Raw genomic sequence first — 19,646 nt, forward strand, 5'->3', positions numbered from 1 at the left:
CAGGCATCTTCTTACAATTAATCATTACACAGAGTTAAATGTCCAGTTCACACAGTAAAGTTCTGCATGTGTATGTCAGATCAGATACCAGCGCACATGTTCAAAAAAAAGAAATTGCAAATATCTTATCGGTTGCTTAATATCAGCTGACATATAGAAACTTCATTTTATAGAAGTTAAGCAAAAAATTAAACTGACATATATAAGCTTCCTTTTATAGAAGTTAAATAAAAAATGGTTTGGCCAAAAATTCAGCTTTTTTGGGGGATTTAGTTTTATGGAATTTTTACTGCATGGTAACGACGACATTTTAGCTTTATTTGGCTAATACCAAATCGTATTTTTTTTATTTATTATGATTTACCACTTTTAAAATGGCATTTAAAAATATTGGTTTGTGTCGCCAGATTCTGATGCCAATCATTTTTTATTTATTTTTCTGCCGACTGAGCTGTCTAAAGCGGTTTTTGCATGGCTCGCTATAGATTTTATTGATTCTATTTGGGATACATAAGACCTTTTTGATAATTTTTATTCAATCTTTTTGTGATTTTTTTTCTTTTTTTTTCTTTATGGAGTTCACCATGTGGATTATGTAACGGGATATTTTTACTATATATATTGTGTAGAGAGAGAGTTTTAGATTTTTTTAATACAGTATTTTAATTTAATATTTAATATTTTTTGTTTTATATAAATATATATATATATTTAGTCCTCTTAGGGGATTTGAACATGTGATATTTTGATCACTTGTACTGTGCTCTGTAATACTCCTATATTACAGTGCATAGTTATTCTGACAGGCCAGCCAATACAACCTACCAGAGGCATTGGCAGCTGTCACGTGGAAGGCATGGGGCCCTTGTGTGGTACTCACATAATGTATTGAAAAACTTTTTGGGAAAGCAGTTCTGGGTTTCATTTTCACACCATTCTTTGTTTGGTATAAATGACATCTTAACTTTATTTTGTTGGTCAATGTGATTTTGGCGTTACCAAATCTTTATAAATTTTTTTAAGTTTTACAACTTTTACACAATAAAAACACTTCAAAATGAAAAAATAAAAAACACTTGTCACCATTTTTTGAGAGCCTTTTATTTTTCCTTTGGCAGAGCTATGTGAGGGTTTGTTTTTTGTAGGATGGGTTGACGTTTTCATAGGTACTACTTTGGAGTACACACACCTTTTTGACGCTTTTTATTAAATTTTTGATGCTTGATGAGCAAATAACAGCAATTCTGGCATTGTATTTTATGTAACACTGGCAATCATCCTGTTACGCCTTGTGATACCATCATATGATTGCTACAGCCAATCAGCGGCTACTAGCATCACCAAGTACTGCATGTGACAACTGAGGCCACTGATTGCCTGAGGCGATTACGTGTTGTAACCAACTGCCTGTAATCGAAGACAGTGGGATTGAAGAGGTGAGTAGTATTTTTATTTATTTAACATTTTTGCAAATTTTTTTCCCCACAAATTGGACAACTCTGTATATATCCTCAGGGGGTCTTTTCTGCCAGACTCCCCCACGTTGCTAGTGACGTGGACGGAAGCATACTTACCTGATTTGGCTCCCTGTTGTTACTGCCTTGCTCCGGTCTCTGTATGTTAATATCCTGTTTGATGCCAGTCATGTGGCCCCCAAACATCATGTGACCAAGTGACATCACACATGACTGACATGTCACCAACTGTGGCCAGTCATTAGCTGCATAGCCACTTGACCTGCGTCAAACAAGATGTTGACACGTGGAGAATGGAGCAAGCAAGTGGTGGCTGTGGACCGGCAGGGAGCAGGTAAGTATGTTTTTGTCCACAGAAAGGAACCTTTAAGACGAACAACCCCTCTAGGAGACGTATGGAAACCATAGATTGCTGGGCGCATTCGGACAACTGGAAACTGCTGTCGAATTTTTAGGTTTATATTATGAAGTGACTTTATTTCATGACTAAACAGCTTTAATAAGAAAAAATGATAACCATGTTAAGGGAATTTCCTTCATGGAAAAAAAGAAGAGTTAACAGTGACTCAATATGAGCTCGATATACCTTGTATCATAAACTTCAGCCCTCACAGTTTCTCCTGTGAATCATGTAAGATTTGTATTCCACAGAATACTGTTAATTGATTCACACATTTATAGGTGAGATAATAACGAATTAAGTACTCTTGGTTCAGAAGAGCAAAATTAACTGGCTCCATCACAGCTTCAGGACCGCACAATATGTGGTCATGTCTGGTGTACTATTAGGCTACGTTCACACTGGCGTTTTGGCTTTCCGTTTGTGAGATCCCATCAGGGCTCTCACAAGCGGTCCAAAACGGATCAGTTTTGCCCTAATGCATTCTGAATGGAAAAGGATCCGCTCAGAATGCATCAGTTTGCCTCCGTTCCGTCTCCATTCCGCTATGGAGGCGGGTTTTGGTACCTGTCTGACGAAACTGAGCCAAACGGATCCGTCCCCATTGACTTAAATTGTGTGCCAGGACGGATTGTTTGGCTCAGTTTCGTCAGACAGTTTTCTATGACACCATATGGCACAATAGAAAACGGATCCGCCCCCCATTGACTTTCAATTGTGTTCAAGACGTATCCGTCTTGGCTATGTTAAAGATAATACAAATGGATGCAGACGATTGTATTATCTGAATGAATCCGACGTGAGTGTGAAAGTAGCCTAAGTTGACTGTATTTATGAGAGCCCAAACCCCTTGCCTCCTCTTGCCCCAGGCAGCAGTGATTGGTTTCTGTGTATCTCCATGTATACATGGCGGCCATCAGTCATGGCTGACAGAGGTGGAGGAGCATTCCCCTCATGAATACAACATCCCATGGACCTATCTCCATACTCTGCAGCTCTTAAACAAGATATAACGTATATTGCATATATGGAATAACGCAATCTGAGACTCTCAGGTTTTTCTGAAAAGCTCGAAATAACGAGCTTACAGATTTCCCCCCAACCATGGGCAAACCAGGCAAGTGTTCATGTTTATTGCTGTAAGATGTGGGTAAGCAGCTGCCGGACACTTGGCAATCTTTATTTCCAAGGTGAACATGGCACTGAGCATGTTAAAAATAATGCTTCGTTCATAACGCACCCATGCCAGGTGAACAGGGCAGTGCCAGGGGAACATTTAGAACCTAGAAGGCTAGCTAACAGTGGACAGTAAATGGTTGTTTTTGGAAATAGCAGCCAATAAGAGTTCAGTTTTTATTTTTCGAAACTTCCCTAGAAAAACGAAGCATAGACATTGATTGGTTTGTAAGGCAGCAATGCTACCTTTCCATACAAAAATCCGGTAGTGGGCTGATAGAATAATGGCATTTGTACATGGGTGCTCGAGTCAGTACCACCTGAATATATGCAACGCAAAAATGCAGGAAAGTTAAAGCAGCTCTGTCACCTGGATCAACCCTATAAAACCAGGCATATAGCCTGGTAGGGTTGCTGATGCTGATTAAAACGATACCTTTCTTTTATCTGTAGGTAGTAGCGTTATGGAGAAATTATAACTGTAATAAATATGCTAATGAGCTATTGGAAGGAAGCGGGCTTACGTGGTTTGAGCACCGCTCCAGCGACGCCTCTGGTGCTCCATACTGACGCCCCCCTGCTATCTACAGATAAAAGATAGATCAGCAACCCTACCAGGCTATATGTCTGGTTGTATAGGGTTGATCCGGGTGACAGAGCCACTTTAATGACATGTAAGTCTTATAAACATACTTATACAGGCAGGAAACTTCCACTTATTACAGTTACCCATCACATTGCCTTGCTGCCTGCTCAGATCTTCAGTACATTAGAGCTTCACTTGGTCTTGTCATTTTTCACACAAGTTACTGTCATTTATTTAACCGCTAGGTTTTCAGAAGTCAAGTACAGTTCATCCATACAAAAGTAACTGTAGTGGCTCTCTCACAATGAGCAGGCTGTATATTTGGTCCGGGTGACAGTTTTGTATCCCGTCCTGTTAGATCTGGAAAGCCTTTCACAAAGTACGTGCCTTCACCATTCCTAATAGACTGATGTCACGGGGGAACTACTCTCCTTCGGGAGAGAGCACCTTTATCAGTGTGAGGAGACTTATAGGCCATACATGCTCCTCTGGAATTCTGGGAGGGAAGGGATGCAAATGAGCTCTTAACAAGCTCTGCCTCTAATGCCACCACATGTAAGGCAGCTATCCTATAAGTCAGTGTTCAGCTCTTAAAATAAGCCTTGAGACATGACTTGGATATTAAATAAGCCAGCACCTCATCTGCAGACAGCTGTTTCGGGGTGATTGCCCCTCATCAGTGTACTGATGTGCATGGGTCCTTACACTCTTCAGGATTGTAAAAACATTGGGGGAATTTATCAGGCTTTGTTCTCCAAAATTCTGGTTTTAAAAAGTTGCAAAATAGGACTTTGTGACTTCCTTGGACCTATTGCACAAAATTGTTATTTTTTTAACTCCTATTCGAGTTTTGAAAAGTTTGTGGGATTGTAAATGTGGACAGCTAGTCGTGCTGATTTAAGCCAGACTTATCAACTGATACATTTTTTGAAAATCACAAAAATTGTTGCAGTCTTACTCCTGTAAAGAAGTGGTGGATAAAAGGGGAGTAACATCTTAAGACAGAAGTGTTAGACCTAATACTTTGGGGCCCATTTATGTACTGGTAATACACCACTTTTGTGGCATATATCAATCGCAGATTTTGTCTCAATCTGCAACTTTTCCGCTCACACCACTTTCCCAACAGGTCTAAAAAAGGGGACGGGAAAAAAGGGCTAGAAAGATATTTTTTGGTTTATTCATTTATAAAGCAATAAGATGTTCCTCTGCATTGTACAGAAATTGTCATCAACCACATCAGTAGCTATCTAAAGCCTAAATATGCTGTATGTTAGTATGTTTTTTGGAGGGGGCGGTTAACAGCAGAGTACCCAGTGGAAAGTCACACAAATATGAACTCCATGCAGGTGCTGCCATTGGTCATATTTCAACCTAGGACCCCATAACGTTGTTCACCTCAGGTACTGGGTCCTGAAAATAGAATACTGAGCAATACGGTGGCCAGCGTATTCAGCCAGTCATTTATTACTGTCCATATGTAGCTTTCTATAATGTGCTACTCGAGGAGCTCAAGCCCACACTCCTCTATTATATTAAAATATGTAGATATATTTAGTCACTTCCTTATCCAGATGTATTATAAGCTAAGTCAATATCAGAGGGCCAACTATACCTACAATCCGATTGTTTTGAGTGCCGATTCTATCCAATCCATATACCTACAACACACATAGAGCTGTCCATTTAAAGCTTTTTTTCCTACTTTAACATTAGCTCAGCTAAAGATTAAATCTTGCTCGACAGACTGGATGCTTCAGATCTTTTACATATTTGTTTTCGAGGAAAATTCTTGCAGTGATGAGATTCAGTGGGGCTCTACAGAAATTTTGATTGCACAGGTTTCCACTGTTTTGGTCACAATGTGTTTCCTGCCCCCATTCAGAATGTTTCCACCTGACCTCAGTAACTTTTGCTCTGGCCTGCTGGCAGCCAATACCTGATAGAAATGTGAACTGTTTTGTTAATCTCGCTTTTTAGCTAAACTTCCTTCCACAGTGAAAGTCCATCAACATACTTGTTTGTAGCATCATTTTAAATAGATGTGATACATCACTAGGGTCAAAGACTACGCAATGGAGTGATCTTTCTGTTTTGTTTAAAAAATGGACTCTGACCTTATTTCCTCCTGATACAGTCTAATATTGTGATGTATTTTTACTGTTAATTTTTATATTCTGTTAATATATATATGTATATATTATATACAATAGTTCCAATATAGAGACAGTACTCCAAAGCTTGTGGAAAGGGTGGTGGACCCGCTTTATTCACCCAATGTTTCAGCCCTAATATATAATATCTATGGAGTATTTTCTTGTTGATTGACGCAAAATATAATCCGGGCCTGGGGTACTCTACTTGTGATTTATCTACTCCAGTTTAGTCGTTTTTGAACCCTGTTTCTTTTTTTCTCTTTGTAGATCTTTTTTTCTTTTGACTTTAATGTCTACCAATGTGTTTTGGTAAAGGGCTTTATAATAGGTTGGCACTACATAGAGTACAACCATGGCCTCCTATGGCCAGATAGATAAATCCTTCCTGTTAACAGAGTATTTCTCCATCATCTGCTTGCTTATTTATTGATACTCTTACTCTGAAGACAATTGAAAGCAGTTAGATTCATGGAAAGGGAAACAATGTGCGCACAATTTCCACTGACTTAAGGAGTCTAGTAGCAAGTGCAACATCAGTGGCCATTCATCTTAATGAAGGGGAAAGAGGTTTTGGCCTTCTAAATTACTCATGTCGTGGCATTAGACCTATTGATGAAATTTTAAATGTAAGATAGTGAAGGATAGACTGGTAATCATGGTCTCCAAAGTAATAGTGCCAAATTCCTGTGGTGTGGGATAATACACTTTGTGTTAATATTTAATAGCTGTTAAACAGCCGTTCTTTTCCATTGCAGCCCCTCTCTGCCTGCCCTTGATTGGCATCTGCCGTCGCAATCTGGACCTTATGAACTTCGCATTGAAGTGCAGCCCAAATCTCATCACAGAGCTCATTATGAGACGGAAGGAAGCCGTGGGGCGGTGAAGGCATCTACTGGTGGACACCCCATTGTGCAGGTAACCATGTGATAGGAGGTATTGTTTATCCTGGCGTGTAATCAGAAATTTTCATTACAATCCACAATAATGTGTGGAGGATGAGAAAACAGTATTTCTCAGAGGTATCAGAAATACATTGTACAATAGCTTAGGGGTCGGTGGCCTTACAAGAGCTTCTCCACTACTGGGAACTTTTGTATAAAAATGGTTCTCAATCAACACCCGGTGGATCACTATTTTTCTTCTTGCTGTTGAGGCATGAGAAGGTGAGGGTTGCAAGTGACATGAACCCTTGATTGCTCAAGGTTTAGCACAGAGTTACTAAGATGTTTTCAAAAAATAGCAAAAAAAAAAAGATGCTAACTTATTCCAGTAAGGGGGGTGTCCTAAAAAACTGGAGTAGCATTTCTAGATATTTGTGATAAATTTGAAGATACCCAAAATTTGACAAACAACAAGTATCGTTTGATAAATGTGTGCAAAGTACGCCAACTCAGACTCAAGTTAAACTGACTTCAAATATTTGATACATTCCCCCATTTTATTTTTTGTCATTTAAAACAGGGAACATGATTAAAGGGAACCTGTCACCACCGTAATGCCTCCCCAACCACTCGCTGTACCTCACAGCTGTAGTACCTCCCAACTTTATACATCCCACGTGGGGTATGAAAATGGGCTGCTTGAAGTCAATGGGCAGTGTGATCTTGATGCTCCAATTCAAACAGGCTCTTTCCCCCTAATTGACACCTCGGTGCGCTTGCACTGTTCTTTTTCAATGCCTGTGAGGTGTACTTGGGTTCAAAGGCTGACTGCGCAGGTGCCGACTGACTTACTGCACAGTCACCGAGTGAGCCTCTGAAGCCAAGTACACTAAAGACATGATGACTGCAGCTGTGAGGTACTGTGTACATTTGGAGGGAGGGGGGGGGGGGGCATTATGGTGGTAACGGGTTTCCTATAAGTAAAATTTGTAGTTGTAGGTATTTCATTTCCATTGTATTCCTGCAGTACAGATCAGATTATGTTGTTATTGACTGATAATATTGTGTAATGAGAGAAAGCTTACAACTCCCATCATCCCATAGATATCATTGCTCTTCTCCAAATTTTACATATTTATTTATAATAAAAACAAGATGAATGTATCATATACTATGCATCTAAAAAATAAATCCTTCTTCTGCGTGGGCTGGAAGCACAAATTGCATCTCGCACATTCTTTGAGGTTTGAGCGTGAAGAACAGGAAATGTTTTGAGTCAGAATCTGTTAAAAAGTGTATCTAACAAAATATGTTTCTGTCCAAACAAAGATGAGACAAATTAAAGGCTGGGAACGTGTTTAGCATAAATGTAATATATTCATTTCTGATATGTAGAGAAGCCAACATTACACAGAAGAACATTTGCCAAGAGACCTCTACACCACATTGTGCTGACAGCATGTAAATTAGACACTCTTCCTTCTAAGGAGAACTAGATGTAAATGCCTTATTTGATTAGTATACAGAATAAAGACAATCGCGAGAAATCAAAAGCCTATTATTTATAAGGCATTGCTGAACTCCTGCTTTTCTGGCCAGCATGGAATTCCAGGAATGCGCTGCAGAAAATGACGAGCAGCTCTTGCAGTGTGTTGGGTTAAAGGGGTCTTCTCACTTCAGCAATTGGCATTTATCATGTAGAGAAAGTTAATACAAGGCGCTTACTAATGTATTGCGATTGTCCATATTGTCTCCTTTGCTGGCTTGATTCATTTTTCCATCTCATTACACACTGCTCATATCCAGGGGTTACGACCACCCTAAAATCCAGCAGTGGTGGTCGTCCTTGCACTCTATAGGAAAAAGCAGTGGCAGGGACCATGGGAGCACACATAGGTACGCATTCGCAGCAGCTCCTGTCCCGGCCACTTTCTATCTTTATCCCTGGATATGAGCAGTGTATAATGTGACGGAAAAATGAATCCAGCCAGCAGAGGAAGCAACATGGACAATCACAATACATTAGTAAGTGCCTTGTGTTAACTTTCTTTACATGATAAATGCCATTTGCTGAAGTGAGGCAACCTCTTTAAGGTGCCTGAGGAAATGTATTAAAGTTTATAGTATATACTTTTACAATACTTTTATAATTTTATAGGATATTATTCGTAATGAGTATCAGCTTGCCTATTGTATTAGTTGCATGCATAGCGTCTTCTACAGTCTAGAAATCGACGGAGACAGGAAAATGAGCTTTCCACAAGTAGTGCTCTGTGTTACACCATAATTATAGCTCAGGGTCAAGGAGAAAGTTTAATTACAACGCATCTGAAACGAGGAGAATATTTTTGTAGCTGTGAATCAGGAGGAAGTGGCGGTAGAGTTGGAGCGCTAGACTGAAAGGTAACCTTCCAAATTAGTGTCAGTTCCTCCATGTTTTCATTATCCATTACCTACAATTTATGTCCGGGTAATGCACAAATTGCTGGCTCTGTACCCCACCCATGTTTCCTTGGCATTCAGGCCTGCACACGTTAACTGAAAAAGCCTGTGTCTATTGTCCATGTGTTTCCAAAATGTATCTGAGGCGCAAAAAAAGACATTAACACACATCTGCGAGCCAGGATGCAATTATTAGACGTAATGAAGCCAGGCAGGCGTACCAAAAAGCAGACATTTTATAGCTCAATCATAAGCGCCTGGCACTTTTTACCAGCAGCTCCACACGGGTTATTGCAATACGCACATGGCCAGCACTTGCCAAATAATACATTCACACATATTCAGCGTGAAAAAGATTACATACAAGTCAATGATTTCATCAGCTGGAAGCAGTAAGTTTGATTGTTGGGTTCCGGCCAGTTGTCTTTCTGTTTTTCAGCCGCGCCTTTATTTCTATAGCCATGCGTTAACACATCGGGATATTCCAGGTGGTAGAGCTCTTCAGTTTCATTGTCATTCCGACGTGCCTCGGCTTCATGGTGTCTTTATTGTCGGAGAGCTAATTGTTTGGGTGGCTTCACATAACGTTTTTCCCCAAAAAAAACGTATACGTTAAACAGGTGCCTCAGACTGATGCCATACAGTGGCATCTGTTCACCAATTTACCATAGTAAAAAAAAAACGTATAGTTTTTTTTTACCGAATTGTGCAGGATACAAGAACGTGGTTTTTGTATCCTTTTCTTTCTGTAACGTATCCGTCGAACGAAGGCATAAAACGTCATGTGAACCCACCCTTTCTTATGACGTCCTGTGCATGATGTGGCTGTGACGTTGTATAAGCCTTTTTTTCTCCGTAGAATCAGTTTTTTTTTATGCTATTTGTACAAATGATGGCTAAGAGCCAGGCAGGGCAGGTTTATCATTTTTTATCTGTTCTTTTCAATTTCATAAAAAGTGATTGGTGTTAAAACCCCATTAAATAAAACATAGGAAACCTCATTTCCCGACGCTCCAATATTGCATTTAGTTTTGCAAATGTTGCAGCTTATTATGTGCAGTTGATGGCGCTTTTCTCGTGCTAAAACCTTTTTAGCAAGTCAAGCCAACCAGGGGTTAATATGTTCTTAGCGTTATCGAGTCCTATGTCTATGAATTGTGGTGTCAAAAAGAAGCGGCTTGTACACAAAATTGCGGCTTTTCTCCCCTCCTTGTCATGGGCATGTGTGTGAGAGGCAGCTCCGAAGTGGCCAGACACACGTCACTCCTAGCTGGCATAGAATTCAGGTTGAGGCTCATGTACCTGCCAAGATTTGGTAAATTTATTACGAGGTGTGTGCATCTTAATAATTTTGGCACATCTTACGCCATTGCAAACGAATCATCGCCATTACAAACGCCAGTCTTGATAAATGTTCCCCAACGTTCAATCATCATCTCTCCATCATCTTTACCGTTCTGTGTGGAAATGAGTCTCAGAGGGCTGCCTGTCTCTGAGTCTGATGATCACTGTGGTTATGAGGTTACATGCCAGGGGGGTTAGTATATGGAGACGAAGCTCTCACCATGTCTTTGATACCCTGATGGCATATACAGCAGGGAAGTCTCCCGGGGTATACCCTGAAGCCCATAAACTTTACTTCGGCATACATTTGGCAGGGATATGTCAGGATCCTGCTGCCCCAACTGCATTGAAACGTGTGCTTTTCAGTATGACTATAGACAAGAGAAAGGATACCTCACAATCTATGGCAGACTTAAGGCAGGCGTATGGCGGTATACTCATAACTAAGCAATCGCAGATTGCAGTGATGACTCACAATGTAAATTGTATGAATGTATGATTATAAATGTGTGATATAGGGCAGGATATATTTCTTTATGCTGATTGGACAAAAAGTTTGGATGGCAGATTCTTAGTCCATGCCAAAGTCTTCTGACATTAGCTATAGAGAACCTTAACCCCTTCCCCCGTACACATCTTGGGCCTTAGTAACCGAGCAATTTTTTTTCCTTTTTTTTTTTGTTGATTGCATTCCAAGAGCTACAACTTTTCTTTATTTTTGTCATCGATGTAGCCGTATGAGGGCTTGTTTTGTGCGAGACAAGTTGGCGGTACACATAGCCACTGATTAACTTTTATTAACTCTTTCTGGGGAGGAATAGAAAAAAACAGCAATATTATTATTGTCTTTTTACGTTATACATTTTGCAATGTTTACTTTGTGGCTAGGTTAGGTTAATACTTACCAGTCCCTTTTTCCGCCGATGTGCTCCGCTCAAGCAGGCTGTGGGCTCTTCCTCCCAGTCCCCGACCAGATGTGTGCACATATTTTCCTCTTCAGCTGCATAGTAGTAAATGCAGCTGAACAGCAAAAGAAGCCTGCGTGAGTCAGTGTGGATGGGACTGGTAAGTATTAACCTAACACCTTCCACAGGGCATTAGAAAGATTAGAAAGAACTGTTTTTATAAATATCCTGGAGAGCCCCTTTAAAGGGAACCTGTCATCACTAGGGATGAGCGAACTCGAACTGTATAGTTCGGGTTCGTACCGAATTTTGGGGTGTCCGTGACACGGACCCGAACCCGGACATTTTCGTAAAAGTCCGGGTTCGGGTTCGGTGTTCGTCGCTTTCTTCGCGCTTTTGTGACGCTTTCTTGGCGCTTTTTGAAAGGCTGCAAAGCAGCCAATCAACAAGCGTCATACTACTTGCCCCAAGAGGCCATCACAGCCATGCCTACTATTGGCATGGCTGTGATTGGCCAGAGCACCATGTGACCCAGCCTCTATTTAAGCTGGAGTCACATAGCGCCGCCCGTCACTCTGCTCTGATTAGCGTAGGGAGAGGTTGCGGCTGCGACAGTAGGGCGAGATTAGGCAGATTAACTCCTCCAAAGGACTTGATTAACTGATCGATCTGCAGCTGTGGATCATTGAGCTGCTGATCCTCAATTGCTCACTGTTTTTAGGCTGCACAGACCGTTTGTCAGTCTCATTTTTCTGGGGTGATCGGCGGCCATTTTGTGTCTTGTGGTGCGCCAGCACAAGCTGCGACCAAGTGCATTTAACCCTCAATGGTGTGGTTGTTTTTTGGCTAAAGCCTACATCAGGGTGAAGCTGTCACACCAAGTGCATTTAACCAGCAATAGTCTGTTCATTTTTTGGCCATATACAAAATCAGGGGCAAGCTGCGCCTGTCACCAAGTGCATTTAACCCTCAATGGTGTGGTTGTTTTTTGGCTAAAGCCTACATCAGGGTGAAGCTGTGACACCAAGTGCATTTAACCAGCAATAGTCTGTTCATTTTTTGGCCATATACAAAATCAGGGGCAAGCTGCGCCTGTCACCAAGTGCATTTAACCCTCAATGGTGTGGTTGTTTTTTGGCTAAAGCCTACATCAGGGTGAAGCTGTCACACCAAGTGCATTTAACCAGCAATAGTCTGTTCATTTTTTGGCCATATACAAAATCAGGGGCAAGCTGCGCCTGTCACCAAGTGCATTTAACCCTCAATGGTGTGGTTGTTTTTTGGCTAAAGCCTACATCAGGGTGAAGCTGTCACACCAAGTGCATTTAACCAGCAATAGTCTGTTTATTTTTTGGCCATATCCCAGTCTAATTCTGTCACTAAATCCATACCGGTCACCCAGCGCCTAAATACTAGGCCTCAAATTTATATCCAGCTAAATCTGTCCCTAGTGCTGTAGCTGGGCGAGTTATTTAGTGTCCGTTCAAGCACATTTCTTGTTCTGGGTTGAAATACAATTCCCAATTTAGCAATTTCATAATTTAGTGGTTCCTGCTATATCAGAGCTATTTGAAATCTATCCCAAAAAGGGTATATAATATTGAAGGTGCACATTGGGTCATTCAGAATAACTTCACACACACCCGCTACTGTGTATTTCCAAGTCTAATTCTGTCACTAAACCCATACCTGTCACCCAGCGCCTAAATACTAGGCCTCAAATTTAAATCCCTCTAAATCTCTCGTTACCGCTGTACTGTTGTTGCTGGGCAAGATATTTAGTGTCCGTCAAAGCACATTTTTTGTTCTGGGTTGAAGTACAATTCCCAATTTAGCAATTTCATAATTTAGTGGTTTCTGCTATATCAGAGCTATTTGAAATCTATCCCTAAAAGGGTATATAATATTGAAGGTGCACATAGGGTCATTCAGAATAACTTCACACACACGCTTCTGTGCATTTCCAAGTCTAATTCTGTCACTAAATCCATACCGGTGACCCAGCGCCTAAATACTAGGCCTCAAATTTAAATCCCTCTAAATCTCTCGTTACCCACCGCTGTACTGTTGTTGCTGGGCAAGATATTTAGTGTCCGTCAAAGCACATTTTTTGTTCTGGGTTGAAGTACAATTCCCAATTTAGCAATTTCATAATTTAGTGGTTTCTGCTATATCAGAGCTATTTGAAATCTATCCCTAAAAGGGTATATAATATTGAAGGTGCACATAGGGTCATTCAGAATAACTTCACACACACGCTTCTGTGCATTTCCAAGTCTAATTCTGTCACTAAATCCATACCGGTGACCCAGCGCCTAAATACTAGGCCTCAAATTTAAATCCCTCTAAATCTCTCGTTACCCACCGCTGTACTGTTGTTGCTGGGCAAGATATTTAGTGTCCGTCAAAGCACATTTTTTGTTCTGGGTTGAAGTACAATTCCCAATTTAGCAATTTCATAATTTAGTGGTTTCTGCTATATCAGAGCTATTTGAAATCTATCCCTAAAAGGGTATATAATATTGAAGGTGCACATAGGGTCATTCAGAATAACTTCACACACACGCTTCTGTGCATTTCCAAGTCTAATTCTGTCACTAAATCCATACCGGTGACCCAGCGCCTAAATACTAGGCCTCAAATTTAAATCCCTCTAAATCTCTCGTTACCCACCGCTGTACTGTTGTTGCTGGGCAAGATATTTAGTGTCCGTCAAAGCACATTTTTTGTTCTGGGTTGAAGTACAATTCCCAATTTAGCAATTTCATAATTTAGTGGTTTCTGCTATATCAGAGCTATTTGAAATCTATCCCTAAAAGGGTATATAATATTGAAGGTGCACATTGGGTCATTCAGAATAACTTCACACACACGCTTCTGTGCATTTCCAAGTCTAATTCTGTCACTAAATCCATACCGGTGACCCAGCGCCTAAATACTAGGCCTCAAATTTAAATCCCTCTAAATCTCTCGTTACCCACCGCTGTACTGTTGTTGCTGGGCAAGATATTTAGTGTCCGTCAAAGCACATTTTTTGTTCTGGGTTGAAGTACAATTCCCAATTTAGCAATTTCATAATTTAGTGGTTTCTGCTATATCAGAGCTATTTGAAATCTATCCCTAAAAGGGTATATAATATTGAAGGTGCACATAGGGTCATTCAGAATAACTTCACACACACGCTTCTGTGCATTTCCAAGTCTAATTCTGTCACTAAATCCATACCGGTGACCCAGCGCCTAAATACTAGGCCTCAAATTTAAATCCCTCTAAATCTCTCGTTACCCACCGCTGTACTGTTGTTGCTGGGCAAGATATTTAGTGTCCGTCAAAGCACATTTTTTGTGCTGGGTTGAAGTACAATTCCCAATTTAGCAATTTCATAATTTAGTGGTTTCTGCTATATCAGAGCTATTTGAAATCTATCCCTAAAAGGGTATATAATATTGAAGGTGCACATAGGGTCATTCAGAATAACTTCACACACACGCTTCTGTGCATTTCCAAGTCTAATTCTGTCACTAAATCCATACCGGTGACCCAGCGCCTAAATACTAGGCCTCAAATTTAAATCCCTCTAAATCTCTCGTTACCCACCGCTGTACTGTTGTTGCTGGGCAAGATATTTAGTGTCCGTCAAAGCACATTTTTTGTTCTGGGTTGAAGTACAATTCCCAATTTAGCAATTTCATAATTTAGTGGTTTCTGCTATATCAGAGCTATTTGAAATCTATCCCTAAAAGGGTATATAATATTGAAGGTGCACATAGGGTCATTCAGAATAACTTCACACACACGCTTCTGTGCATTTCCAAGTCTAATTCTGTCACTAAATCCATACCGGTGACCCAGCGCCTAAATACTAGGCCTCAAATTTAAATCCCTCTAAATCTCTCGTTACCCACCGCTGTACTGTTGTTGCTGGGCAAGATATTTAGTGTCCGTCAAAGCACATTTTTTGTTCTGGGTTGAAGTACAATTCCCAATTTAGCAATTTCATAATTTAGTGGTTTCTGCTATATCAGAGCTATTTGAAATCTATCCCTAAAAGGGTATATAATATTGAAGGTGCACATAGGGTCATTCAGAATAACTTCACACACACGCTTCTGTGCATTTCCAAGTCTAATTCTGTCACTAAATCCATACCGGTGACCCAGCGCCTAAATACTAGGCCTCAAATTTAAATCCCTCTAAATCTCTCGTTACCCACCGCTGTACTGTTGTTGCTGGGCAAGATATTTAGTGTCCGTCAAAGCACATTTTTTGTGCTGGGTTGAAGTACAATTCCCAATTTAGCAATTTCATAATTTAGTGGTTTCTGCTATATCAGAGCTATTTGAAATCTATCCCTAAAAGGGTATATAATATTGAAGGTGCACATAGGGTCATTCAGAATAACTTCACACACACGCTTCTGTGCATTTCCAAGTCTAATTCTGTCACTAAATCCATACCGGTGACCCAGCGCCTAAATACTAGGCCTCAAATTTAAATCCCTCTAAATCTCTCGTTACCCACCGCTGTACTGTTGTTGCTGGGCAAGATATTTAGTGTCCGTCAAAGCACATTTTTTGTTCTGGGTTGAAGTACAATTCCCAATTTAGCAATTTCATAATTTAGTGGTTTCTGCTATATCAGAGCTATTTGAAATCTATCCCTAAAAGGGTATATAATATTGAAGGTGCACATAGGGTCATTCAGAATAACTTCACACACACGCTTCTGTGCATTTCCAAGTCTAATTCTGTCACTAAATCCATACCGGTGACCCAGCGCCTAAATACTAGGCCTCAAATTTAAATCCCTCTAAATCTCTCGTTACCCACCGCTGTACTGTTGTTGCTGGGCAAGATATTTAGTGTCCGTCAAAGCACATTTTTTGTTCTGGGTTGAAGTACAATTCCCAATTTAGCAATTTCATAATTTAGTGGTTTCTGCTATATCAGAGCTATTTGAAATCTATCCCTAAAAGGGTATATAATATTGAAGGTGCACATAGGGTCATTCAGAATAACTTCACACACACGCTTCTGTGCATTTCCAAGTCTAATTCTGTCACTAAATCCATACCGGTGACCCAGCGCCTAAATACTAGGCCTCAAATTTAAATCCCTCTAAATCTCTCGTTACCCACCGCTGTACTGTTGTTGCTGGGCAAGATATTTAGTGTCCGTCAAAGCACATTTTTTGTTCTGGGTTGAAGTACAATTCCCAATTTAGCAATTTCATAATTTAGTGGTTTCTGCTATATCAGAGCTATTTGAAATCTATCCCTAAAAGGGTATATAATATTGAAGGTGCACATAGGGTCATTCAGAATAACTTCACACACACGCTTCTGTGCATTTCCAAGTCTAATTCTGTCACTAAATCCATACCGGTGACCCAGCGCCTAAATACTAGGCCTCAAATTTAAATCCCTCTAAATCTCTCGTTACCCACCGCTGTACTGTTGTTGCTGGGCAAGATATTTAGTGTCCGTCAAAGCACATTTTTTGTTCTGGGTTGAAGTACAATTCCCAATTTAGCAATTTCATAATTTAGTGGTTTCTGCTATATCAGAGCTATTTGAAATCTATCCCTAAAAGGGTATATAATATTGAAGGTGCACATAGGGTCATTCAGAATAACTTCACACACACGCTTCTGTGCATTTCCAAGTCTAATTCTGTCACTAAATCCATACCGGTGACCCAGCGCCTAAATACTAGGCCTCAAATTTAAATCCCTCTAAATCTCTCGTTACCCACCGCTGTACTGTTGTTGCTGGGCAAGATATTTAGTGTCCGTCAAAGCACATTTTTGTTCTGGGTTGAAGTACAATTCCCAATTTAGCAATTTCATAATTTAGTGGTTTCTGCTATATCAGAGCTATTTGAAATCTATCCCTAAAAGGGTATATAATATTGAAGGTGCACATAGGGTCATTCAGAATAACTTCACACACACGCTTCTGTGCATTTCCAAGTCTAATTCTGTCACTAAATCCATACCGGTGACCCAGCGCCTAAATACTAGGCCTCAAATTTAAATCCCTCTAAATCTCTCGTTACCCACCGCTGTACTGTTGTTGCTGGGCAAGATATTTAGTGTCCGTCAAAGCACATTTTTTGTTCTGGGTTGAAGTACAATTCCCAATTTAGCAATTTCATAATTTAGTGGTTTCTGCTATATCAGAGCTATTTGAAATCTATCCCTAAAAGGGTATATAATATTGAAGGTGCACATAGGGTCATTCAGAATAACTTCACACACACGCTTCTGTGCTTTTCCAAGTCTAATTCTGTCACTAAATCCATACCGGTGACCCAGCGCCTAAATACTAGGCCTCAAATTTAAATCCCTCTAAATCTCTCGTTACCCACCGCTGTACTGTTGTTGCTGGGCAAGATATTTAGTGTCCGTCAAAGCACATTTTTTGTTCTGGGTTGAAGTACAATTCCCAATTTAGCAATTTCATAATTTAGTGGTTTCTGCTATATCAGAGCTATTTGAAATCTATCCCTAAAAGGGTATATAATATTGAAGGTGCACATAGGGTCATTCAGAATAACTTCACACACACGCTTCTGTGCATTTCCAAGTCTAATTCTGTCACTAAATCCATACCGGTGACCCAGCGCCTAAATACTAGGCCTCAAATTTAAATCCCTCTAAATCTCTCGTTACCCACCGCTGTACTGTTGTTGCTGGGCAAGATATTTAGTGTCCGTCAAAGCACATTTTTTGTTCTGGGTTGAAGTACAATTCCCAATTTAGCAATTTCATAATTTAGTGGTTTCTGCTATATCAGAGCTATTTGAAATCTATCCCTAAAAGGGTATATAATATTGAAGGTGCACATAGGGTCATTCAGAATAACTTCACACACACGCTTCTGTGCATTTCCAAGTCTAATTCTGTCACTAAATCCATACCGGTGACCCAGCGCCTAAATACTAGGCCTCAAATTTAAATCCCTCTAAATCTCTCGTTACCCACCGCTGTACTGTTGTTGCTGGGCAAGATATTTAGTGTCCGTCAAAGCACATTTTTTGTTCTGGGTTGAAGTACAATTCCCAATTTAGCAATTTCATAATTTAGTGGTTTCTGCTATATCAGAGCTATTTGAAATCTATCCCTAAAAGGGTATATAATATTGAAGGTGCACATAGGGTCATTCAGAATAACTTCACACACACGCTTCTGTGCATTTCCAAGTCTAATTCTGTCACTAAACCCATACCTGTCACCCAGCGCCTAAATACTAGGCCTCAAATTTAAATCCCTCTAAATCTCTCGTTACCGCTGTCCTGTTGTAGCTGGGAAAGTTATTTAGTGCCCGTCAAAGCACATTTTTGTTCTGGGTTGAAGTACAATTCCCAATTTAGCAATTTCATAATTTTGTGGTTCCTGCTATATCAGAGCTATTTGAAATCTATCCCAAAAAGGGTATATAATATTCAAGGTGCACATTGGGTCATTCAGAATAACTTCACACACACGCTTCTGTGCATTTCCAAGTCTAATTCTGTCACTAAATCCATACCGGTCACCCAGCGCCTAAATACTAGGCCTCAAATTTATATCCCGCTGAATTTGAATACAATACATTGGGCCAAATAATATATTTGTTGTTGTGGTGAACCATAACAATGAGAAAAACATCTAGTAAGGGACGCGGACGTGGACATGGTCGTGGTGGTGTTAGTGGACCCTCTGGTGCTGGGAGAGGACGTGGCCGTTCTGCCACATCCACACGTCCTAGTGTACCAACTACCTCAGGTCCCAGTAGCCGCCAGAATTTACAGCGATATATGGTGGGGCCCAATGCCGTTCTAAGGATGGTAAGGCCTGAGCAGGTACAGGCATTAGTCAATTGGGTGGCCGACAGTGGATCCAGCACGTTCACATTATCTCCCACCCAGTCTTCTGCAGAAAGCGCACAGATGGCGCCTGAAAACCAACCCCATCAGTCTGTCACATCACCCCCATGCATACCAGGGAAACTGTCTCAGCCTCAAGTTATGCAGCAGTCTCTTATGCTGTTTGAAGACTCCGCTGGCAGGGTTTCCCAAGGGCATCCACCTAGCCCTTCCCCAGCGGTGAAAGACATAGAATGCACTGACGCACAACCACTTATGTTTCCTGATGATGAGGACATGGGAATACCACCTCAGTATGTCTCTGATGATGACGAAACACAGGTGCCAACTGCTGCGTCTTTCTGCAGTGTGCAGACTGAACAGGAGGTCAGGGATCAAGACTGGGTGGAAGACGATGCAGGGGACGATGAGGT

The 19,646-nt window shown here is 40.6% G+C and overlaps 1 protein-coding gene across 1 annotated transcript in view; it reads left to right on the forward strand.

Moving 5' to 3' along the window:
• Window positions 1-19,646, forward strand: part of LOC122937923 (nuclear factor of activated T-cells, cytoplasmic 1-like) — a 206,036-nt gene that overhangs the window by 35,164 nt on the left and 151,226 nt on the right. The window contains 1 exon segment of the mRNA XM_044293119.1: window positions 6,549-6,708. Coding sequence (XP_044149054.1) covers window positions 6,549-6,708 — 160 coding nt within the window.

This window comes from Bufo gargarizans, chromosome 5 (assembly GCF_014858855.1).
Source record: "Bufo gargarizans isolate SCDJY-AF-19 chromosome 5, ASM1485885v1, whole genome shotgun sequence".
In the NCBI taxonomy this organism is placed as follows: Eukaryota; Metazoa; Chordata; class Amphibia; order Anura; family Bufonidae; genus Bufo; species Bufo gargarizans.